The sequence below is a fragment of the Cervus canadensis genome, chromosome 1 (assembly GCF_019320065.1).
Source record: "Cervus canadensis isolate Bull #8, Minnesota chromosome 1, ASM1932006v1, whole genome shotgun sequence".
Lineage (NCBI taxonomy): Eukaryota > Metazoa > Chordata > Mammalia > Artiodactyla > Cervidae > Cervus > Cervus canadensis.
Window position 1 is genome coordinate 69,612,312 of NC_057386.1, and position 25,995 is coordinate 69,638,306.

General features: G+C 40.3%; 1 protein-coding gene across 1 annotated transcript in view; it reads right to left on the bottom strand.

Moving 5' to 3' along the window:
• Positions 1-206: 206 nt before the first annotated feature.
• The window catches only part of EDNRA (endothelin receptor type A), a 74,527-nt gene continuing 48,738 nt past the window's right edge, over positions 207-25,995 (bottom strand). The window contains exons 4-8 of the mRNA XM_043484970.1: positions 17,861-18,059; positions 10,785-10,937; positions 5,910-6,043; positions 5,396-5,504; positions 207-2,736 (exon numbers count right to left, since the gene is read on the bottom strand). Of these exons, the coding sequence (XP_043340905.1) occupies positions 2,596-2,736; positions 5,396-5,504; positions 5,910-6,043; positions 10,785-10,937; positions 17,861-18,059 (736 nt within the window). The 3' untranslated portion in view covers positions 207-2,595. The remainder of the gene's footprint in view (positions 2,737-5,395; positions 5,505-5,909; positions 6,044-10,784; positions 10,938-17,860; positions 18,060-25,995) is intronic.

A 25,995-nucleotide genomic window follows, 5' to 3' on the forward strand; every position in this document is an offset into this window, starting at 1 on the left:
ATTTACAGGAACGGTGAATGAAGGATTGAATGGGAGTGTTAAGTGTTCAATACCACAAAGCTGGTTGAGAATACAGTACAGTTGGGAATTATCTGTTTGAAAACCACTCACCTGTTTATTACTCGGGAGAGGTTTGCAACAGGCACTGTGTAGCAAACATTTCCTAGGTAGAACTATGTATTAATCCAAATGAAGGGACACTCACAAGGCTTCTGTAAACGTTTATTTTGTACTTGCGGGCCACTGCCAATGCAGGCCCTTGGCTTCTGGCTCATTTCTACAGATTTACTTGGAAAGATGTGATAAACGTAGAAACTGGAAATATTCCTACTTATCAACCACAGTCACTTACTGGTCCATAAACAAAATGCACATGGAAGCCCGTGTGGTTATTCAGAAATCTATGACTTTCTGAACTTGTAAAATGCATTTTTGATATGCAGGAGACAAAGCATCTTAAAGAAAAAGACCACTGTCTAAACAAAATGGTGTGAACCTACGGCTTATATTATAGGGCTATATCACTGCCTGTGATGCACCCATGGACTAATGGAATTTGACTGCTAACACACAAATGAGCCCTGCAATTGGATGGCTGGCATCTGCTATCATTTTATACATGACTGTTCTAAAATACAGCCCAAGGAATCAGCTGAGCTAATTTATCATCAGACATTTTTCTGGTGAAATCTGATAGAAGCATTTGCCCACTTGTCAGTCTCATCACCATGTTGAGGACTGGGACAATATAATACTTCAGACTTTAATGAATTTTGCTCCAGCACAGGAAAAAATACAACCCCAAATACTGCTTTTTTTCAACTAACCAGCAACCAAAAAACCAAAATCCCTTGTCAACCCATGGCTCATCCTTTTTCATGAGGCCCCTCACATTCCATTTGTAATGGTAACATGGTCATGAGATTTATGAACATGGATAGATTAAAACCGACAGGTTGGTTGTTTTGAGGAACAGCCACCTAGATTCCATTTGGAGTGTGTGCTTTGGCACAAATGCAAGGCATTAATATTAGATTACATGAAATCCATACATGCCATCTGACCTCAGGCATATACCACACACACGGATACATTCCACAGAGACGATCACAGAAAAACTGGCTAAAAGAAATTTACGGTTGTTTATATACATATATATTTATATACACAGTAAAAGATTTGCTGCTGTACTCACAGTCTGTAAACATCGTGGAAAATGCCCAGCAGAAGTCACTGTGGGCCTTTTGAAATGGTGACCATGTGAGGAGTGTGGGTAGGGAAAGCATTTAGATTCATACTGAAAACCCAGGGACATGAAGAACCTTAAGTTCATGGTGGCATCTGGGAGTAATTATATTTCATTGACACGATAAACTCAGCTGGCCACTTTGAAATTATGTTTTCCATATTCCTATATGAAAAAGGAATGACCAAAAATAATCTCACTGTCAGTTAACATTTTAAAAGCAAGCAAAGGAATATATACATACATGTATATATGTATATGCATGTATATATATACATGATACATACGTGTATATTTGCACACACACATATACATGTTACTATTACCAAAAATAAACCTCAATGAGAATTTCCAAATCTTCTAAAAATACACAATCCTTTTTTTCTTGCTTTGTTCTGGACTTCTATGCATTTCACTGAAAGTCTTTGGCATAGTTAAACGATACATACATTTAAATTTTAGTAAATGGTATTTTGATTTTTACATAAAATGCTTCCATTAAAAAACTAGGCTTGTGAAAAATAGAACTGTTTGATTCAAGCATTATTTTTCAATCTAACAGAAAAATAGGCACAAGATCTCCTATAATGAAACCCCATTAAAAAAGAAAATATAGGTTCTTAAAAAGTTTGCATAGCAGCTATTAAACTGCCATATATGGATATCAGTCTGTGCTTTAAGGTCCTGTAAGCTCCTGCAGCTTAAGAATTTATGTTTTAAAAAATAAGCCAGTGACATAAGAAACACTAACATTATTTCTCACCTGAATTCTGTTTTATGTGTTTTTAGGGGCAAAAATATGTGTCAATGAGCTCAGATCATCATCTGTAGGCTACTATGCAGTTAAAAAATACTGGCACTGAATGACATTTCAAACAAAGGAGACATAAACCCATACTGTGTTTGGCCAAAAAACCAAAATTACTTTAAAAAAAAAATAGAAAATCTTGTTACAATCTCTGTAACTTTTTCATGGTGACTGCTCTCATTGAACATTCTACAGAACCACCATGAAAGTTTGCCATGTACTCGAAAAATCTATTTTCATGCAAAGGTAGTAAATATCCTTCTGGTTTAACTGAACAATCTCCTTTCCCCCTGCCAACTCCCACCATTTTTTAGGGCTGAATATAACATGCAGAATATGTAAATCAGATAAATCAAAGAAGTAAGATTCGTTGAATTCGTGGGTATAAACCAGTCAGCCCTTCAAAGTTTTGGGAAATGTTTTTCCAGGGGGTGGGGCTGAGTCACGAGAGAAGGATGGAACAGATTCCTGGAGACACAGTTGCTGTGTTGATTTTTTCCTCCAGTAGGGCTTGAAGTACACCGATAAATGTTCCTCCAGTTTAGTTGATACTGTCCTTGTGGCTGCTCCTCTCTGTGTTATGGTTGTTTTGCTCCTGGTTCTTCCACTGGATGCTTGTGCCATTCATGGGCACCGAGGTCATCAGGCTCTTGGACTGGTAACAGCAGCAGCAGAGGCAAGACTGAGGGAAGGAACAGACCCAGATTAAGAGGAGGCCACCAGTCCGTTCCCAGCAGAACACACAGGCTCACCAACAAGGGTGCATGTCCACAGGCATTTGAGGACAGAGTGTGGGCCTTGCCAGAAATCTGGCGTAGGGCATTTGTAACCTCTAGGGAGACGTTAAATGGTTTATTCTAGTGCAGAGTGACAGATTCCGTGTTCCTTGTTTTAACTGATTCACCAAGTCAAAGAGGAAAGGAAGGCAGTGTTGGTGGGGGGAGACTGTTCTATGACTTGGGGTGGGCGTGGGTGGGAAGGACTGGGAAGGGCCTGGCGTGTCTTCACTGCACCACCTGCGTGCCTCTCTTCATTGGGCACCTCATCTGAGGCTCTTGAACAGCCCTAGGGGGTAGGTGCTATTTTCCTCCTGAATGAGAACAGGGGGGCTTAGAGAAGAGGCAGAACTGAACTCAGAACCCAGCACTCTCTCTGTTGGACTCCTTCCCCTGGGTCTGCTGCCTTTTTATGAATATCAGTCAAAACTGTGTTTAATTTCTGAGAGTGTGCACCTGGATTTTTTTCCCCCTTACCCTCTGGTTAATAGGTAAACTAATTAGCAACTGATTTTACTCCAGATTACATAAATGTATTTGTTATGATCTGCATTTTCGTCACTCTTTCTTAGGGCAGAATCTTTCTGAGGGCATTTCATGACTTGTAAACATGACCCCAAAGTGTGGCAGTAAGAACTTCCATACCAAGTTTTATTGATTCCTATGATTCTCTGGTTAATATCTGTCTGTCTCCTTTTAGACTGCAGGAGTCACGAAGGTAGTCACTTGTGTTTTTCCTCTCTTTTATCCCTAACACCGATAAACTCATACTGAGCACTTCCTGCTGTCTCAAGCACTGAACCACTTATTCCACCTGATGAGATGGTACATTGTCTGATACAGATACAGACGCAGCATCTGATTTACTGACAGGCAAACTGAGGAAGCAGGAGCGGCCCCACTTGAACCTGGTTTTAGATAGTCAGCTAGTGCAGAGCTGGGATGTAAATCAAGACTGTTCACTTCCAGATCCTGCACCCTTGAACTCTATGCTCCTCTTCCTAATACGTACCATAAAATGAAGTTAAACATCCTGGCCAAAGTTAACGGATTCCAGTTAGGACTAACTCCATGCTAAAATCATTCTAGGAACTGGAAAAATAATACCTCAGTGAGAAGTGCTTTGAACTTCAGGAGAACATGTGTTGGCTTAGCTACAAGGAGGTTTGAAGAATGGAAGGAAACTGATTTTGAATTAAATTACATTAGTTCAGATTTCCAGAGCCATAAACATTTAGTTTTCTTGAAAAGACTATTATGAAGTATACTATTAAGGAGCACTTAGCAAGAGCTTTCTTAACAATGAGTTTATGTTTTGTTGAGACTGTGGTTAAAAGTCTAAGGCCATGTAAGGCATGAATAAGTTTAATCTATTCTGTTGGCCTTGGAGCTCAACTTGGAAATATTTCTTTTCAAAGCAGGATACTAAATTGGCATGTTACTAAATTAGTTCTTTTTATTTTAACTTTTGAGTATGTTGTTTGAATAGATATTGCTTTTCTGTTACGCTGACAATCTGATGCTCTTTCTGGGTAACAAAATGTAATTTTCACTTCTCTTCTGAAAAGTTCAGCTGCTGACAGTACTATTGTGATTTTCACTTCTCTTTTGAAAAGTTCAGCTGATGAAAGTGCTATTTACAACTGGAATGAGCCATGCCGGTTGGATGTCTAAGATACACAGTTGGCTGTTCTTAAAAATACTTGCTTACAAAGCAGAAATAGAGACAGAAGTAGAGAACAAATGTATGGATACCAAGGGGGACAGGGAGGTGGCAGGATGAACTGGGAGACTGGGGTTGGCATATCCACACTCCGGGTACTTTGTATAGAATGGATAACTAATGAGAATCTACAGGGAACTGCACTCAGTGCTCTGTGGTGGCCTAAATGGGAAGGATATATATATATATAAAAGGGGATATAGGTATATGTATGGCTGATTCACGTTGCTGTACGGTAGAAACTAATAAAGCATTCTGAAGCAATTATACTCTATTAGAAATAAAAATAAAGAAAAGACAGAAGAGGAAAAAAATCGAATTAAATGGAAACAACTGAATTTGCTATTATATGCTATTGCAAATGGGCGGCTCAGCGGTAAAGAATGTGCCTGCCAGGTAGGAATCTGCTGCATGACGCAGGGCGCTCAGCCCAGTGCTCTGCAGCAGCCTAGAGGGATGGGCTGGGGAGGGAGGTGGGAGGGGGCTCAGGAGGGCGGGGACGTATGGATACCTGTGGCAGATGTACGGCGGAAACCAACACAATATCGTAAAGCAATGATCCTCCAATTAAAAAAAAAAGGAATCCACCTGCCAATTTAGGAGATGCAGTTTGGATCCCTAGGTTGGGAAGATCCCCTGCAGTAGGAAATGGTAACCCATTCCAGCATTCTTGCCTGGAAAAATCCCACAGAGGAGCCTGGCAGGCTACAGTCCATGGGGTCCCAAAAGAATTGGACACGACTGAGTGACTTCACAACAACAGCAACAACCATCACATATAATTAATCACTAATGCCAATAATTATTATGAAAAAGATCTTCTTGCTAAAAGAAATACTTACCTGGAAACAATTTTTAAACTTCTTGCTCACAAAATATAGAGCTATTGGGTTGATACACGAATTCATGGTTGCCAAGTTAATACCGATGTAATCCATGAGCAGCAAGAAACTTGAGCAAAAGGAAATAGAAGAGATAAATTAGAACATCATATTTTAAAACCTAACCAGCATTTATCTCTAGAATAAGCATTTTTCTTGCCCGGGAGACATTTCTCAGAGGTGGCAGGCAAAATTAGTTTTAAAGCCCTTGTTTAAATGGCAGTTTCAGTTCTGCAGGACATGTGCAGATATACCCACCACTTGGTTAACCCAGGAGGAGAGCAGCAAAGTTATTGATAGGGCTTGCACAAAATTTTGAGGTTGGTCATGGGCTGCAACAGCTAAAGAAAAACAATCAACTTAGAAGATTTTATTTCCAGGGCTAACGTGAGTGTAGAGCAGGTGGTTTTGTAAAAGTCTTAGAAATGTGAAATCAGAGAAACTCCAATTTCCTTCTGAGTACATAGGATCCTACCTAAGTAATTCACATCGGTTCGTGTCCATTTCATCATACACAGTTTTCTTCAAAATGCGGCTTAAATGGAGAGGGAACCAGCACAGAGCAAAAATTACAACCAAGCAGAAAACTGTTTTTGCCACTTCTCGACGCTAAAGAAAAGTGAGAGAAAAAAATACAACAAGTTTAGTGTTTTTCTACTAGAGAAAATCAATACACAAAAGGAAGTAGGACAATGTCGGGTTAGTTTCAACATGACATTGTAAAGCAATTATATTGCAATTTAAAAAAAAAGCAGTAGATTGGGACAGAGTACTGGAAGAAGAGGCAGAGCAGCCCACCTCACTACCCTCTACCTCTTCAAGATTTCGAGTCCAGGAAACTCCCTTGGTCCAGTGGTCAGGACTCTGAGCTTCTGCTCCAGGAAGCATGAGTTCGATCCCTGCTCGGGGAACTAAGATCCCACATGCAGCACAGTGCAGACAAATAAAAAATAAATAAGGTTTGGAGTCCAGTTGTCTTAAGCGAGGAGCCGTTAGTGATTCTTCTGGGGCAGCTGCCAGGAAGCATGGTAGCCTCAGGCTGGTTACCAGAGCCAGGTCAAAGGTTCGATGGTGGGCAGAGCGGGGCACTGGCTGGGATTGAGCCAACACTGTGACTGGGTGTGTATGTCTGTCGAACATGTGGGCGGAAGGTTAGTTAAAAGTCTCCAGAGCAGGTAATTCACCCGCATTGATGATAGCATGGTAGTCAAGGTGACTGACCCTAGCATAATAATAAAGTGGGACAAATCTAGGAAATTCCCTGGTGATCCAGTGGTTAGGATTCTTGGCTTTCATTGCTGAGGGTCTGGGTTCAGTCTAGCCTGAAACCACTTCCCCTGGTTGGGGAACTAAGATGCTGGTATGGCACCCCCAAAAAACAACAAATAAGTCTCCAAAGATGTTTGGAAAACAAAATAGGAGTAGGAAACAGAAAAAGAAAAGGAAGAACAACATGTTTTCTCCATTTCTTGATCTTGGAGAAAGCTGGCATTCGGATTTTTTTGGCTTTTAAAATTCTTTCATTAATGACAGGTAGTTTCCAAAGATACATTGCAAATATAGAGTGCGGGCGTGCTAAGTCACTTCAGTCCTGGCCGACTCTGCAACCTTATGGACTATAGCCCTCCAGGCTCCTCTGTCCATGGGATTCTCCAGGCAAGAATACTGGAGTGGGTTGTCATTTCCTTCTCCAGGGGATCTTCTTGACCCAGGGATCAAACCTGGGTCTCTTGTCTCCTACATTTGCAGGCGGGCTCTTTACCATTTAGCGCCATCTGAGGGTGAAGGATTATCAGCACAGACAATTGGAAAAACGGGGACATGTGGACTCTGACCTGACTCCAATGGCAGGTTTTGGGGTCTGCACAGGATCAGTAAAACCTCAGGTTAGGAATTATCTGCAGCCAGCCATTTGCGTGCCCTGTATTTGAGTATTCCAGGGCATGGCATTAGGAAGCCCAACTGGGAACATAAAATACAACTTGTCTGTAACCGGGATCACTTAATGTCAGAATAAAACTGATTGAAAACAGGGTTTGAAAGGGTAAGGCTGGTTCAATCCGAAGCATACAGCATTAAGTAGGGGAAGCCTGCAATAAACCCATGTGATTGATAGAGCTATTTAAAAAGATCTCAGGGCAGTTGTCACAAATTGTGGCTTTAGCCCCAAGAACTGGGAGTTCTTTAATCTTTGGGTTAGCTAGCTAGCTGGCTATGGCTTCAGAGAATGTATAAACTGAATGACGATTGAGAACAATAAAGGATTCCTTTATTTATTAATCTACAGGAATGGGGGATCATTTTAATGGGCCATTTTGTGTCCACGGAAAGACAGTGTAGAAAGGAGTGTGTCGGGAGAGAGGCTGTCTCTTTGGAGCACATCCTCAAAGTGGGTAAATTTACTTATTTATTTAGGCTATGCCACATGGCATGTGGGACCTTAGTTCCCTCAGCAGGGATTGAACCCGTGCCCCATGCCATGGAAGTGTGGCGTCTTAACCACTCGACCTCCAAGGAAGTCTGCAAGAGGATAACTTTTTAAAAGGTAATATTAATACTTTGCTATGTGACAGTCAGCTATTTGGTTAATCAATATCCATCCTTCTGAGTTTTCCTTACTATCAGTCAGATCCTGGATTTTGTCACGGCTGCAGAGGAGCCTGGCTTCCTCACCCGCACGGATCTTACTGATCACACCAGTAGAAGCCGTTGTGCAGGGTTTCTGACACGGCCAGGCATGTTCAGAGTGGTATGGCCATAGACGTGGGGTTTCTGGAAAAGTCACTTAAACGTGGGGGCTACTCCTTTGGTGCACACACGCTAATGTGATCTGCATCCTCCCACTTCTGGCTGGCCTAGAAAGGGGGTTTAAGGGCAGAGCTGTCGCTGCGGTCTCTCAGTAATAAAGGAAAGGTGAGCAAAGCAGCAGAACCCTGGCTCCTGACTGCCTTGACCACTGAGCTGATGACATCTGAGTTTTCCGCTGTGGGAGACAGAGGAGCCCCTACCTGTTATTTGGGGTTTTCTGTTCATACTTGTGCTCAGTCACTCAGCCGCGTCTGACTCTTTGCCACCCCATAAACTGTAGCCTGCCAGGCTCCTTTGTCCATGGGATTCTCCAGGCAAGAATACTGGAGACAGTTGCCATTTCCTCCTCCAGAGGATCCTACTGACCCAGGGATCGAACCCACGTCTCCTGCGTTGGCAGGCAGATTCTTTACCACTGAGCCACCTGGGAAGATTTTCTGCTACCATCATCCAAACACAACCCCTAACTGATAAAGGTGTTGTTGGTATAGTGAAGAGAAATTCTAGAAAAACATACCAGAAGCAGGATCAAGAGCCATGTTGGACTTGGATGGGCAGGCAGGGTTTTCACTCTAAGCTGGCTCCCCTGTGACCCTCACCCCCAAAGGCGTCCCAGCTAGGCTTGCTCTCCTGCAGTCAGAACCTGCTCAGTCTCTGAGTGGAACGCAAGGCATTGTCTACTGCACGGGGACCAAGTTTTGGATTCTAATGTCCATTTCGTTGTGCTAGTCTCTTAAACACTTGTATAATAAAGGCACATACCTGTCCAGCTTATCTCACAGAGTGATTGGAGGAATCAAATACCAAAATGACGTGGAAATGCTCTTTGGGAACTTAAAAAATGCTATGAAAATGTGAAGCAGCAGCATCTTATTGCTCCCAAACCCTATTTAATTATTTTCAGAGCAGGTGTCACTCATAGCTTGAATAGGCTCAATTGTGGTGCTAATGCAAAATTGACATTTAAAAACAGTTTTTCACTAATCTATTCTAATTAGTTACCTCTATTGCAGGAATGAAAGGTCATACAGCTTAATATGTTTCACATCTGGAGTACTCTGAACTTTCATGCTTGGATGATGTCATGCTAAAGTTTCTCAAGATAATTTTCCTGTTAAATTTTAATAAAGGATAATAGCTTCCATTTGTATAACATGTTAGATTTTTATGAAGTATGTGAATGCATGTTAATTCCTTTGATTCTCATAATAATACTGATTCATATATTATTATGTCCAGTTTAAGATAATGAATTGAGGTTCAAAAAAATCAGTACTCTGGTTAAAAAGAGTTGCCGATGAAGACTGATGCTCATGTATGGTAATCACACAGGGCAGTTATCCAGGCTCCATCAACAACTCACATTTACATACTTGTCTGTTGAAGCTGAACACTTACCCACAGTCCTAGTTTTACTCTTTGAATTAATATATATCAACAGTATCTGACTACTTAGTATCAGCTGGGTTCTCTTAGGCACCATATATGCATTACAATATCCCTTTGATGTACTATTATATACATTGCATTAAAAATTTTTAAGACTCAAAATTGAGCTAGTTTTTGTACAGAAAAGTGCAGGTGGGACCTCCCTGGTGACCCAGTGGCTAAGACTCCACACTCCTAACACAGGGGGCCTGGGTTTGATCCCTGGTCAGGAAACTAGATCTCACAGTCAAATAAATAAATATTTAAAAGGGCAGACATTATTTTATACATTTTTTCAAAAAAACTAGAAGTTCAGAGAGAGACAATTGCCCAGTGTCACAGAGTCAGCAAATAGAAGCTTCACAGCTTTATCTGTCCTGTTTGCTGCCTGGGAGAGACAGATAGCCTCCTACTGACAGGCTCAGATGTCTTCTAGGACTTGAGGCTTTCCAAAATGCGACTTCTTATGTACCCAATCCCATTTCTTTCCGTGAGTCATACCTTAGACGTTGCTTTAATGAGGTCTGTCTCCTTTTCCTACTCCTCAAAGGCATGGTACTCATGTGTGTTCTAGCTAGATCCCCATCAGGAACAGTTCAATCCTCCTCATGCATGAACGGTTTCTTCATGACTTTATCTCATATCCTCCTTGGCTTTCTATAGCACAGGCTACTTTTACCACACCTTGTGATTCTGTTTTTCAATTATCTCATGTTTGTGTTTTATTTCCACAACAAGACTGTAAAGCCTGCTGGGGAGAAAGTCATGTGCTTCTTCTTCTTTTTTTTTTTTTTATTGTCCTGGCACAATTCCAAGCCCAGTTCAATGTACTACTAATCACAAACACACGTTTGATAGATACTCTTGGCAAAATTAATGAATAGTTCCTCTCTATTTGGGCCCTGCCCCCAGGGCCACCTGTTTCACAGGTCGGATCCTGACTTCACTGGAGAAATGCTCAATATTTTAGAGAAAACAAGGCATACAGACAAGTAAGACAGTATTTTAATTTTTAGGGAATCAGGCTAAATCTGCAAAACACAGTATCCATAGTCCTTTCGTTGTCAAGGACAAACCAGTCTTGGCCAGATCGTCATGACCTTATGAGGTTTACCTGTTTGAGATGCTCACTGAGGGCAATTCTCAGGCTGCCGTTCCTTCGGTTTAACATCTCACAAGTCATGAGGGTGTAGAAGATGGCCGTGCACACCAGAGGCATGCAGAAGTAGAACCCGAACAGCCACCAGTCCTTAACATCTTGATAGAACTGGAAAGAGGAGAGGAGGGAGAGAGGAGGAAGAGTGTTAGAAGGAAAGTTCACTGCGCTGTGCCTCTGGGGGCTTCATGCTTACAGCTGTGTTTGTATATTCATGCTCGCTGCTTGTGGTAATGGGCTGGGAGGTCGTGCTCAAAACTCAACTAAACTGGGAACCCCGAACATGTAGTTTCTGGTTTAGCTCTGTGTTGTGTGCTGTGGGTTGCTTTTTATAACAGCACATGAAGAAACTGCATTAGTATTATTCTGACAATACTATTCACAATAGCCAAGACAACAGCAACCTAAATGTCTATTGACAGATGAATGTGGTACATATATATACACACACACACCGTATACATATATATATGCACACACACCATATACATATACAATATACACCATATATATACACACACACCATATATGTATATATACATATATAATGGAATATTACTCAGCCATAAAAAGAATGAAATAATGCCATTTGCAGCAACAGGATGGACCTAGAGATTATCATACCAAGTGAAGTAATTTAGACAGAGAAAGACAAATAACATATGATATCACTTATATGTGGAATCTAAAATATGGCACAAATGAACTTATCTATGAAACAGAAACAGATGCACAGACATAGCGAACAGGCTTGTGGTTACCAAGTGGGAGGCAGGGTGGGAGAGGGATGGATTGGAAGTTTTGGATTAACAACTGCAAACTATTATATATAGGATGGATAAACAACAAGGTCCTGCTGTATAGCCCAGGGAACTATAGTCAGTATCCTTTCATAAGTCACAATGGAAAAGAATGTGAAAAAGAAAATATACAACAGAGTAACTTTGCTATATAGCAGAAATTAACACAACATTGTAAATCAGCTACAATAAAATAAGTTTAAAATTATCCAAATTATTAAATAATTTTAATAATTATTAACAATTATTAATATTTTTAATAAACTGAAGTTGGTTTGAATTACACAGTGGGAGAACCCTCATCAATAAAAGGAATTCCCTTTCAAAGCTCATAAAATATGCTTCTGAGACATACAGAATCTGTATCTTTATTGGTGAGTCTCAACGTTTTGCTAGCGCCTGGTTTACTTCTGACTGCTGTGGTGAAAGCGTACTTAATGTGCCTGTCCTGCTTGGAAAGAGCGAAGGTTATGAATGGCTTATCTGTGGAGCTCTGGTTACTGGGAGTTAACCCTTTGTCTGGTATGTCTGCTATGCGACCTCAGCCAGCCAGTGTGAGCCATCAATAACCATGTCCTTCCTCTCTCTCTTAATACTTACCACCTGGAAACTATTGAGGCAGAGCAGCTTATCTGAAGGCATGTTGAACCTGATCTCCCTGTGGACAGGATTTGTAAATACCAGGATTACTCAGTTTTATGTCTTTTTAAAGGAGAAAATGTAATACCCAATAAAAATGGAAATTAGAAAATTATAGCTAAATTCTTCCTCCCACTAAATTAATCACCAACTTGGGAAGAACGCTTTTCCTTCCCTAATGCTGTTTCTCCAGATAGTTTATTTACTAAGGATAATGCAGCCTCCTGCAATATCTCAGTTCCCACAGTAAAAAATAATCACACTGCTCTGTGAAAAACCGGAGAGTTTCTGAATATAGAAAGAGGCCCAGTAGGCTGCATTTATAACATGTCTATTAAAATATGCTATAAATGGTTCCTGAGGAAAAAAAGTTCTGGGCAGGGGTTCATAACTATTTTTTTGTCAGGGACCCCTTTGGATTTCTGGTGAAGACTATAATTCTGAGAATAATACTTAAAAAAATTATTTTATATTAGAGTATAGCCGATTAACAATTTTGTGATAGTTTCAGGTGAAGGGACTCAGCCATACTTATACATGTATCCATTCTCCCCCAAACTCCCCTCCCATCCAGGCTGCCACATAACATTGAACAGAGTTCCCTGTGCTATATAGTAGGTCCTTGTTGGTTATCCATTTTAAATATAGCAGTGTGTACATGTTGATCCCTAATTCCCTAACTATCTCTTTGCCATATTCTTCCTCCCTGGCAACCATAAGTTTGTTGAGAATAATGCTTTAAAATGCATGAAATAAAATGTACCATTACAATGGAAACAAATTACATTAAAAAATAGCTATAAAAATATGAAAAAGAAAATTCTAATATCACAATATATGGGCTTATTAACAAATTAAATGACAGATCTAATGAATTCTATCAGAATGTGGAACCAATGATGAATGTAAATGACATTTCCAGATTATATGTTGTATAGTATGAAAATGTCTGTTATTTCCATTTAGTGAAAAAAAAAAAAAAAACAACATGGTACTGTTAAACACTACTGTGATTTGTTGCCTATATCCACATTAATTAAAAGGAAATGATAAATTTCAGTTAGAAATTAGTGAAAATAAACATGTAATTTCCTTTTCCTTCAAGTTCACAGACCACTGAATTGTAGCCTCAGGTTAACTACAGAATCTCAAAGGAGTTGGCTTATTCAAATCTGTTTATACAAATATTTTCCTATTCACATCACACTGTAGAAAGATCTTAGTACTGAACTTAAAACACAAACAAAAAAATCAGAACTCTTCATTTAAGTACCACGCACACACTCCTTGAAGAAGCCCCTTCCTTTGTACCCCCTCCTGCTGGGTGCCCCGCTGGTGGGCTGTGACTGCCCAGAAGCAGCTGTGGGGGGCCTGGGAGTTGGCCCTTGCTGGAGGAGACTGGATGGAGTCCCCTGCCCCTTCCGAGGCAGAGGCCAGTCCAGAACGGGATCACACATTTCTTTGGAACTGATGTCATCGACAAGGGTACAGAGGGACCTCCCTCCAGTCTTGTGAGTCCTCAGCCACTTCAGTCGTGGACGACTCTTTGTGACCCCATGGACTGTAGCCTGCCAGGCTCCTCTGTCCATGGGAATTCTCCAAGCAAGAATACTGGAGTGGGTTGCTGTGCCCACTCCGGGGCATCTTTCCCACCCAGGGATCGAACTGGCGTCTCTTGTGTCTCCTGCATTGGCAGATAGGTTCTTCACCACTAACACCACCTGGGAAGCCCCTCCCTCCAGTCTAGCTTAGAGCAAAGCTGAGAAGGAAAGACTGGAAAAAGAAGGGGAATCAAATTAGAAAAAGAGACCGGGGGGAAAGAGAAGCCTAAAACCTTAGACTTGAAAAGAAACCTACAAAATCATCAGTGCGTGGGACTTCCCTGGCAGTCCAGTGGTTAAGACTTGGTGCTTCCAGTGCAGCAGGTGCTGGCTGGATCTGTAATCAGGGAACTAAGATCCTGCAGGCTGAGCTAGCAAGGAAGCCAAGTGGCACTGGGGGTAAAGAACCCGCCCGCCAGTGCAGTAGCTGTGAGAGACGTGGGCTTGATCCCTTAGTTGGGAAGGTCCCCTGGAGGAGGAACTGGCAACCCGCTCCAGTATTCTTGCCTGGAGATTCCCAAGGACAGAGGAACCTGGCAGGCTTCAAGTTCATGGGCTCACAAAGAGTTGGAAGGGACTGAAGCAACTTAGTATGCATGCATGTACGATCCTGCATGCTGAGGGGTGTGGCCAAAAAACTATCAGTTCAAACTCAGTACTCTTTATGCAATCCTCCAGGCACCCCCGCCCCTGCCTGAAGGGCACCCACTCTTAGCTTCATTGCTAACAAGGAGATGCTTTCTTCTGAAGAAACCTATTTCCTTTTATCCAGCAAGAACCATCAATAAGTTCCTTATTACACTGAGCCTTTTTTCTAACGTTTCAGCTAGAGGTATCCAGATCACTCATTCCCACTGCCCAAATTCTGAGAATACACAGAAGAACTATACAAAAAGATCTTCATGACCCAGATAACCACGATGGTGTGATCACTGGACTACAGCCAGACATTCTGGAATGTGAAGTCAAGTGGGCCTTAGGAAGCATCACTACACATAAAGCTAGTGGAGATGATAGGATTCCAGTTGAGCTATTTCAAATCCTAAAAGATGATGCTGTTAAAGTGCTATACTCAATATGCCAGCAAATTTGGAAAACTCAACAGTGGCCACAAAACTAGAAAAGGTAAGTTTTCATTCCAATCCAAAGAAAGGCAATGCCAAAGAATGTTCAAACTACTGCATAATAGCACTCATCTCACACACTAGCAAAGTAATGCTCAACATTGTAAAAGCCAGGCTTCAATAGCATGCGAACTGTGAACTTCCAGATGTTCAAACTAGATTTAGAAAAGGCAGCAGAATCAGAGATCAAATTGCCAACATCTGTCAGATCATCGAGAAAGCAAGAGAGTTCCAGAAAAACATCTATTTCTGCTTTATTGACTACACCAAAGCCTTTGACTGCGTGGATCACAACAAACTGGAAAATTCTTCAAGAGATGGGAATACCAGACCATCTGACCTGCCTCCTGAGAAATCTGTATGCAGGTCAAGAAGCAACAGTTAGAACTGGACATGGAACAATAGACTGGTTCCAAACTGGGAAAGGAGTACATCAAGGCTGTATGTTGTGACTCTGCTTATTTGACTTATATGTAGAGTACACCATGTGAAATGCTGGGCTGGATGAAGCACAAGCTGGAATCAAGATTAACAGGAGAAATATCAATAACCTCAGATAGCAGATGACACCACCCCTATGGCAGAAAGTGAAGAACTAAAGAGTCCTTGTTGAAAGTGAAAGAGAAAATTGAAAAAGTTGACTTAAAACTCAACATTCAGAACACTAAGATCATGTCATCTGATCCCATTACTTCATGGCAAATAGATGGGGAAACAATGGAAACAGTGTCAGACTTTATTTTTGGGGGTTCCAAAATCACTGCAGATGGTGACTGCAGCCATGAAATTAAAAGATGCCTGCTCCTTGGAAGAAAAGCTGTGACCAACCTAGACAGCATATTAAAAAGCAGGGATATTACTTTGCCAACAAAGGTCCATCTAGTCAAAGCTACGGTTTTTCCAGTAGTCATGTATGGATGTGAGAGTTGGACTATAAAGAAAGCTGAGCACCAAAGAATTGATGCTCTTGAACTGTGGTGTTGGAGAAGACTCTTGAGAGTCCCTTTGACTGCAAGGAGATCCAACCAGTCCATCCTAAAGGAAATCAGTCCTGAATATTCATTGGAAGGATTGATGCTGAAACTGAAACTCCAATACTTTGGGCACCTGATGTGAAGAACTGACTCATTGGAAAAGACCCTGATGCTAGAAGGCATCAGGAGGAGGAGAAGGCAGGAGGAGAAGGGGACAACAGAGGATGAGATGGTTGGATGGCATCACTGACTTGATGGACATGAGTTTGAACAAGCTCTGGGAGTTGGTGATGGACAGGGAAGCCTGGTGTGCTGCAGTCCATGGGGCTGCAAAAAGTTGGACATGACTGAGCAACTGAACTGAACTGAATTGAAATTCTGAGCACTTCCTACCACTTCATTTTTCACTGTGGATGTTGACTTAGGAAAAAAAGTCAGTAGATCAAGAGAAAACTTTAATTTTTAAGGTTGCCAATTTGGCTGTGTTCAGGAACACTTTTAATTTTAAAACAAGAATTTCCAAGCAGGGTAACTGGTCAACCATAAGACCACTAATTTTTGTGAATTTTCCAAGGTAGAAAACATACCATAAGTTGTCTGTAAATGATTAAAGGTGGAAGCAGACTTTGTGAAACTTACATCAAAGCATTGAATTATGCTGATTTAAGAGAAATAGAAATAGTTACTCTTGGTTTTTCTCCTTGGTCTACATGGGACTAGTTTTGCAGAGGAAATATGCATTTGAAATGTTTCCTTACATGCTAGGCTATGTAATTAAGCTGTTCATAAAAATTAATGTGGTCAGGTATAATAAATAACAACTGAATTTGTTACTCTAAAATGCTTTTTAAAAAAGTTCTGAAATTTTATATTATATCATTTTAGAATCTGTACTAAGATAAGCACACATGAGAATGACTTCCTACTTTCAACTAGTACATCTATTTTTTAAAAAACGTATGAGAAACATGCATTTCCCAAAGCAGCATCAAATAAGTATCAGCGTGTTTGTCAGAGCACAATTGTTGTGCTGTATTCCTTATTCTCAAAACAAATTGCACTACATGTATACACATCAATCTCTCTTAGTTTGTTTCAGAATTCTGAGTTGTTTGGCACAGAGCAACAGTTGTGTCTACAGTCACAAAAGGGAAAACAGAGTAGACGTTCTAGTCAAGAAGCCAAGCCCTGGTTTAACATCTACTTTTCATGCAATTGAATAATACGGTAAGTCTCCTACATGTGAATGAATTACATTCTGCAAGAGCGTTCATAAATCCAGTTTGTTCATTAGCCCAACAAAGTCAGCCTAGGTACCGAACTAACACAATAAGTTGTATAGTACTGGACTGTAATAGGTTTATTGTACTTTTCACACAAATATAAAAACAACAAATGATATATAAAAAACAAAATATAAGGAAAATGTTTTTAATCTTACAGTGTAGTATCTTGGAAAAGCGCAGTAGTACAGTGTGACAGCTGGCATACAGGCCCATGTTCACATCTCTGGAAGTTCACAACTTGAAGGCTCATTTGTGGGGACTTACTGTATTTGACTGAACTAACAGAGTAAACCAGGCTTCCCTGGTGGCTCAGAGAGTAAAAATTCCACCTGCAATGCAGGAGACCTGGGTTCGATCCCTGGGTTGGGAAGATTCCATGGAGAAGGGAATGGCTATCCACTCCAGTATTCCTGCTTGGAAAACCCCATGGACAGAGGAGCCTGGTGGGCTATAGTCCACGGGGTCGCAGAGAGGCAACTACTGAGCGATTCAGCACACACAGCACACAGCACGGTAAGTCACACTCGGCACTGTAGTGACATCCAGTCTTGGTGATGGTAAGCGAAGGCCTCTCCCACTCCCCAATTAATTTCCTTTAGACTATTCATACCTCCATGAATTTTGACGTGGCATTGAGCATACAGGTTCTGTGCTGGGCACCCTTGTATTCAAAAGGTACCATGACGAAGCCGATGGCTTCAGGGATGGCCAAGATAAAAGAAAGGATCCAGATGGAGACAATCTCAATGGCTGTGACCAAGGGAATCCCAATTCCCTGAACACGACTCCAGGAGGCAACTGCTCTGTATCTGGGAAAAAAGAAAGACGAGAGTGATGGAACCAAGTTGTTAGGAAATTTTGTTATTTCAATTCAATAAAAATTCTGTTAATAAATGTTGGAAAATCCTTTCATTGGCCACTGACCAAGCCTTTTTAGGAATTTTCTGTGTGTGAAAAATAGTTGGGACCATTAAAAGTTCCACCCGTTTGGAGGTTCAACTGGCTGGCAGGCCTGCGTCTGAGATCTTCACTTGGGATTTAGTGCAATCTCGTGAGAGTTTAGCATGTGGCCACTAAGATAGGCGTGCTATGTTTTTTAAGCTGTGGGAAAAATTGGGTAGTGAAAACTGCTGGTACTTATGGTAATATCTTATTTCTGTTTCTATATTAAAAAAAAAAACTTGGAATATTATATATGAAGTGGATCTAGATATCTTTAAGTGAATCATGACCATAGATATTCCATTGTTTTCTCCCTTCTTCGACCCTCAAATTATGGTTACAGTGGGTGGCCATTTTAGTAAATAAATATTTCTAATCATTACACTTTAGTGTAGTCAATAAAGCAGAAGTAGATATTTTTCTAGAATTCTCTTGCTTTTTTGATGAGACAACAGGTGTTGGCAATTTGATCTCTGGTTCCTCTGCCTTTTCTAAATCCAGTTTGAACACCTGGAAGTTCTTAGTTCATGTACTGTTGAAGCCTGGCTAGGGGAATTTTGAGATTGCTTTGCTAGCATGTGAAATGAGTGCAATTGTGTGGTAGTTTGAACATTCTTTGGCATTGCCTTTCTTTAGGATTGGAATGAAAACTGACCTTTTCCAGTCCTGTGGCCACTGCCGAGTTTTCCAAATTTGCTGGCATACTGAGTGCAGCACTTTCACAGCATCATCTTTTAGGATTTGAAATATCTCAGTTGGAATTCCATCACCTCCACTAGCTTTGTTCATAGTGATGCTTCCTAAGGCCCACTTGACTTTGCACTCCAAGATGTCTGGCTGTAGGTGGGTGATCACACTGTCGTGGCTATCTAGGTCATTAAGATCTTTTTTCTATAGTTCTTCTGTGTATTCTTGTCACCTCTTCTTAACATTTTCTGCTTCTGTTAGGTCCATACTGTTTTTGTCTTTTATTGTGCCCATCTTTGCATGAAATGTTCCCTTGGTATCTCTAATTTTCTTGAAGAGATCTCTAGTCTTTCCCATTCTATTGTTTTCCTCTATTTCTTTGCATTGATCACTGAAGAAGGCTTTCTTATCTTTCCATGCTATTCTTTGGAACTTTTGGAAGTGGTTCAAAATTGGGAAAGGAGTACATCAAGGCTCTATATTGTCACCCTCTAATTTAACTTCTATGCAGAGTACATCATGTGAAATGCTGGGCTGGATGAAACACAAGCTGGAATCAAGACTGCTGGGAGCAATATCAATAACCTCAGATATGCAGATGATACCACCCTTATGGCAGAAAGCAAAGAGAACTAAAGAGCCTCTTGATGAAGGTGAAAGAGGAGAGTGAAAAAGCTGGCTTAAAACTCAACATTCAAAAAACTCAGATCATAGCATCTGGTCCCATCACTTCATGGCAAATAGATGGGAAAACAATGGAAACAGTGACAGACTTTATTTTCTTGGGATCCAAAATCACTGCAGATGGTGACTACAGCCACAAAATTAAAAGATGCTTGCTCCTAGGAAGAAAAGCTATGACAAACCCCGACAGCATATTAAAAATCAGAGACATTACTTTGCTGTCAAAGGTCCATATTGTGAAAGCTATGTTTTTCCAGTAGTCATGTATGGATGTGAAAGTTGAACCATAAAGTGGACTGAGCACCGAAGAATTGATGTTTTTGAACAGTGATGCTGGAGAAGACTCTTGAGAGTCCCTTGGACTGCAGGGAGATCCAACCAGTCAATCCTAAAGGAAATCAATCCTGATTTTCATCAGAAGGGCTGATGCTGAAACTGAAGCTCAATACTTTGGCCACCTGATGCGAAGAACTGACTCATTAGAAAAGACCTTGATGCTGGGAAAGATTGAAGGCAGGAGGAGAAGGGGATGACAGAGGACAAGATGGTTGGATGGCATCACTCACTCAATGGACATGAGTTTGAGCAAACTCTGGGAGATGGTGAAGGACAGGTAAGCCTGGCATGCTACAGTCCATGGAGTTGCAAAGAGTTGGACATGGTTGAGCAACTGAACAACAACAAAATCATAATACTTTAAAATGTAAAAGAATAACTATAGCTCTCCCATGTGGCCTGGTGCCAGACTATGTAAAACTGAACTAAATATACCTTGGTTCCTAATCTTTAGGGTTTATAATTTAATATAAAAAGAATGGCTCATATAGAAGCATGGGATATAAATGTAACTGAACAATTTTGCAAATCAAAACACCAACTGGCATTAAGAAATTGTGTTTGCCTTACTTCTTAATATTTTATGATAATAATCACATTTAAATGTTAAGTATAAAGAAAGTTTGGTTTCAGAAACTCTGTGCTCTTTGACCTGATGTGATGGTATGGTGCTAACTACTTTCAGATTTACAGTTAAGAAAGGACCTGGGATGTGGTACAGTATTTTTGTGGCTTCATTCTCGAAATTTTTGCTGCTGTTGTAATGGAAAGGAAACATTCTCTTTTTATAGCTTTCATTAGATAGTGCCAAAAGGCGGCTGTGAAACAGACCAAGGCATTGGAGACAGGTGCACATGGGTTTGCAGGCCAAGCAACTTAACTGGCAGGATTAGTCAGCAACACCCAGGCAAGATACAAAATACCCATCGCCACTGAAATGAGCCCTTCATCACTTACAGTTAGTGTTCTGTCTCAGCACATCTAGAAAGTACATGTGTGAAAACATAACTCCTAGGAATTATGCTACCTTGTTCTTTACTGTAGATTAGAACCTATAGTTTTGGTACACACAATGATGCCACGTGACACATACATAACTCAATTTGCTGGAGAAATGTTTTGCAAAAGATTTTTAGGGCAAATAAGATTGGTGTGCAGTTAGAATCTCTGAAAAAGTCTAGACTAGTCCACAATGGAATAAAATACAGCTATGCAAACAGACCAAGAAAATCCTTTTACGATATAGCCAACATTACATTTTAAAATTTATGGCTATTACCAGTGGAATAAAGACTACAATATATTATGCTTTCTACTTCTGTTGATTTTGCTGCCTTATTAGACTGGCAGGCTGATGTCCAGTAAAAGCTAAAAGGAATGGAGACGGGATGTCTATATCCCCAGGCTGCTGATAAATTTTATCTATTTCTTCTCCCTTTTTCTTATCAGGAAAGGTGATGTAAATAAAATACTTTATCTCTTAAGAGAGTCAGAAAGCCAGATTTCTTAGGCAGGATTGGAGATGGAAGGTGGTTTAGTAAGAAAATGTGGTCTACATGTTCTAATGATGAATATATTCACAGAGCACCTTCATTTTGTAAGTGCCAATGAGTTCCCAGAATATTACAGATCTATAATCCAATGTAAAGTCAACATTTAAAAATAAGTAGAAGTAAGTTTTCATATCTAGTTGAGTGAATGATTCATAATCAGTCTGCTCCTTCCTTAACCTGCAGGACTGAGAACTAGAATATTTTCCATTTTTAATCACACTGATCTCATTTCTTGAGAAAACAAAAGCAATTACAAATAATCATTTGTGATGATAGAGGTAGAGAAAGATGTGGAGAATAAGAAATACTGGATGTTCCAAAAATGATTTCTATCTGGAGAGAAAAACATAACACATAACACATAATATGTTCTTATTAGGTATGATTATAAATGGTCTTCAATCTAGTTGGTGTGTATACATGTGATATATGACACTGTCATTGAAAATCTGCAAGTGTGGAGCCAACTGCAAACAAATAATATTCTGGAAATAATTCCTCCTCTTTGAAATGCTTTCTTCACTTGGTTCTGACGATCTTCTGCTGGTTTTCCTCCTGCTGATGGGATTGGTCACTTCATTTCATCTCCGTGGCTGCACCATGCCCATGCCTCAAACTCTTAGTACTGGATTTCTCCATAGCCCTTGGACCTCTTTTCTACCTACCTTTACTCTCCTAGTAATCTCATCTATTCTCATGGCTTTAGTATCATTTAAACTATCTATATGCTGATAATTAATTCTCAGATTTGTAACTCTAGCTTAGAACTGCACCTCTAACTCTAGAATTGTATATCCACCTACCTGCTTGGGATCTCCACTTGGATATCTAATAGGCAGTGAACTCACCCAAACCAGGCTCCTGGCTTTCTTCCTTGACCCTTTCCTTGCCCTCTCTCCAGTTTTTACCATCTCAGACCCCCAAACCTTGAACTTAACCTTCACTCCTCTTTTTATCTTTCACTGCATATCCAGTTTTGTTTTAAAATTAACTTTTATTGGAGTATAGTTGCTTGCTGGAAACAGTGACAGACTTTATCTTCTTGGGCTCCAAAAGCACTGCAGATGGTGACTGCAGCCATAAAATTAAAAGACGCCTGCTCCTTGGAAGAAAAGCTATGACCAGCCTAGACAGCCTATTAAAAAGCAGAGACACTACTTTGCCAACAAAGGTCCATCTAGTCAAAGCTATGGATTTTCCAGTGGTCATGTATGGATGACTATATGTATGGATGAGAGTTGAACTATAAAGAAAGCTGAGTGCGGAAGAATTGATGTTTTTGAGCTGTGGGGTTGGAGAAGACTCTTGAGAGTCCCTTGGACTGCAAGGAGATCAAACAAGTCAATTCTGAAGGAAATCAGTCCTGAATATTCATTGGAAGGACTGATGCTGAAGCTGAAACTACAATACTTTGGCCACCTGATGCAAAGAACTGACTCATGAAAAGACCCTGATGCTGGGAAAGAATGAAGGCAAGAGGAGAAGGGGATGACAGAGGATGAGATGGCTGGATGGCATCACTGACTTGATGGACATGAGTTTGAGCAAGCTCTGGGAGTTGGTGATGGACAGGGAGGCCTGGCGTGCTGCAGTCCATGGGGTCGCAAAGAGTTGGACATGCCTGAGCGACTGGACTGAGCTGACAGCTGCTTTACAATGCTGTGTTAGTTTCTGCTTTACAGCATGGTAAATCAGCTGTAGGTAAACATACATCCCCTCTTTTTCGGATTTCCTCCCCATTTAAGTCACACAGAGCACTGAGTAGAGCTCCCCGTGCTACACGGTCAGTTCCCATTCAGTCCATTCTCCAACCCCACAGCTCAAAAGCATCAGTTCTTCGGCACTCAGCTTTCTTTATAGTCCAACTCTCACATCCATTCATGACCACTGGAAAAACCATAGCCTTGACTAGAAGGATCTTTGTTGGCAAAGTAATGTCTCTGCTTTTTAATATGCTGTCTAGGTTGGTCATAACTTTCCTGCCAAGGAGTAAGTGTCTTTTAATTTCATGGCTGCAATCACCATCTGCAGTGATTTTGGAGCCCCCCAAAATAAAGTCTGCCACTGTATCCACTGTTTCCACATCTATTTGCCATGAAGTGATGGGACCAGATGCCATGACCTTAGTTTTCTGAATGTTGAGCTTTAAGCCAACTTTTGCACTCTCCTCTTTCACTTCCATCAAGAGGCTCTTTAGTTCTTCTTCACTTTCTGCCAAAAGTTATCTATTTAATCTCATTAGTTATCTATTTTACACATAGTATCAATAGTGTATAAATGTCAATCTCAAACTCCCAATTCATCTCACCCCCAACATTTAGTTCTCTAGTAAACCTTGCAAACTTGTCCTGCAAAATATATTCAGAAGTAACCATTTCTCACCATTTTGCCAGTTACCATTCACTTAGATGACTGTAATAACTTCCTAACTGATCTCCTTGTGTCCCCTTTGCCCTCCTGTGGTCTGCCCTGAATACAGGAACCAGAGGAACCTGTTAAAATGCAAGTCCATCATGTCACCCTTCTGCTCGAATCCCCCAGTGGGTTCCTATGGCAACAGGAATGCCTGCAGGTGTCCTTAGACCGGCCTCTTTACTTCCCTCTGGTCTTCACACAATGGTGTCTTCTAACAGAGGCTTTCCCTCAACACCCTATTTGAACTGCCAGCTTCCCCTCCAGACCCACCCTGTCCCAGTCAGCCTGATGATTCTTCTCCATAGCACTTATTACTAGGGGACCAATCAAATTCTGGGTTGGCCACGAAGTTTGTTCAGGTTTTTCTATAAGATGTTACGGAAAAACCCAAACAAACACTTTTGCCAGCAACCCAATATTTTACTTATTTATTTTGCTTACTCTCTCTGTCTACCTCTTCCTTTAGAATATAATCTCCTTAGGGCAGACATCTTGTGTGTTGGTCACAAGACCTACATCAGTAGATGCCAAATAAATATCTGTTGAATTAAGCATCTTTGTTTGTTTCCTTACCATGCATTTGGCTTTACTGGGCAAAGCCAATCTACAATCCCAATGTGTTCTTATTTTTCAAGTCAGGCTTGAATTAGGCAACAGATAAACAGCTAATACTGTTAGAATCCTAAAATGAAATAATTTAAAACCAAGAGGGAACTCTGGGCTGATCTTCCTCCCTTTGTGTTCTGGTTGGGAACCTGTTCTGACCTTTCTTTCTTTTTGTTCTGGGTGTGTAAGCAAGTCCTCTGCCTGGCCGTCAGTGAGTATGGGGCGCCTGGCCTAGGGCTCTGGTCTGCCAAGTTCCAGGGCAGTCTTTTCCCATGACCCCACCTTGAACCCTGTCATGTGGCATGCAAAATAAAATAATAAATTATATGTTATATTTATGTAAAATATGTGTGCTACTGTGTATGTCTATAAATAGTTATTATACATGTTTTCAAGGCTAGAGTCATTTAATACATGTTTTTGAATCTTTATGATTTGGGAAATAAAAGTAAATATTATTTGATGAACAATGTAAAAGAAAATTTAAATTCAAAGGATCACTTCAGCAAAATCTATTTTTATTTATCCTTATCCTTTGCCCATTTCTGTTCTCATAAGTATGATTTGAATATATATTATAATCTTGTCAATTTTGCTACAATTTTGTATTCACTTTTTAATGTTTCTACATAGGAATGGCATTTATTAATTTCATGGCTACACAGTATAACAAGATATTGATAAAATTTACCTAAATCTTCCTCCTATGATTACATTATTTCCAGTGTTCCAAGGCTGTAAAAAACATGTCTATAACTATGTTTGCATATACAGGTTTTTTGAGTGATTTTCCTGGGTTAATAATCTTAACTGAGGTTACTGAATCAAAGGAATGAAAAAATAGCTTAAGTACGTTTAAAAATGTTTCTACTAAGTGCCTGCCAATGCTTCCCTTCATTAGAATTTATTTTTCTTCAATTTTGCCACTTTTCATAAGGCAAAATAGCACTTACATCTTTATGTACATCATTAATTAGCAACAAATATGACCATTCGTAACACTTTTTTATGATTTGTGTCTCCTATGTGATTGGCAAACTAATTGCCATGCAGAGGTTTGGGGGCAACACAGCAGCAGAAAGAATGTTAAAGAGAAGCCAGGTGAGATGGATTAAAAGATAGTTGCAGAAGAATGAAATAATGCCATTTGAAGCAACATGGATGGACCCAGAGATTATCATACTCAGCGAAGTCAGAGAAAAACAAATATTGTATGATGTGATTTACATATTGAATCTAAAGATAATGATACAAATGAGTTTATTTATAAGACAGAAACAGACAAACAGACAGAAAACAAATTTATGGTTATCAAAGGGGAAGGGGGGGAGGGATAATTTAGGAGTTTGGGATTGGTAGTTATACACTACTATATATAAAATAGATACACAACAAGGGAACTACTGTATAGCACAGGGAGCCATATTCAATATCATATAATGACATATAATGGAAAAAATCTGAAAAAGAATAATGCTTATATATGTAAAACTGAATTACCTTGCTATACACCAGAAACTAA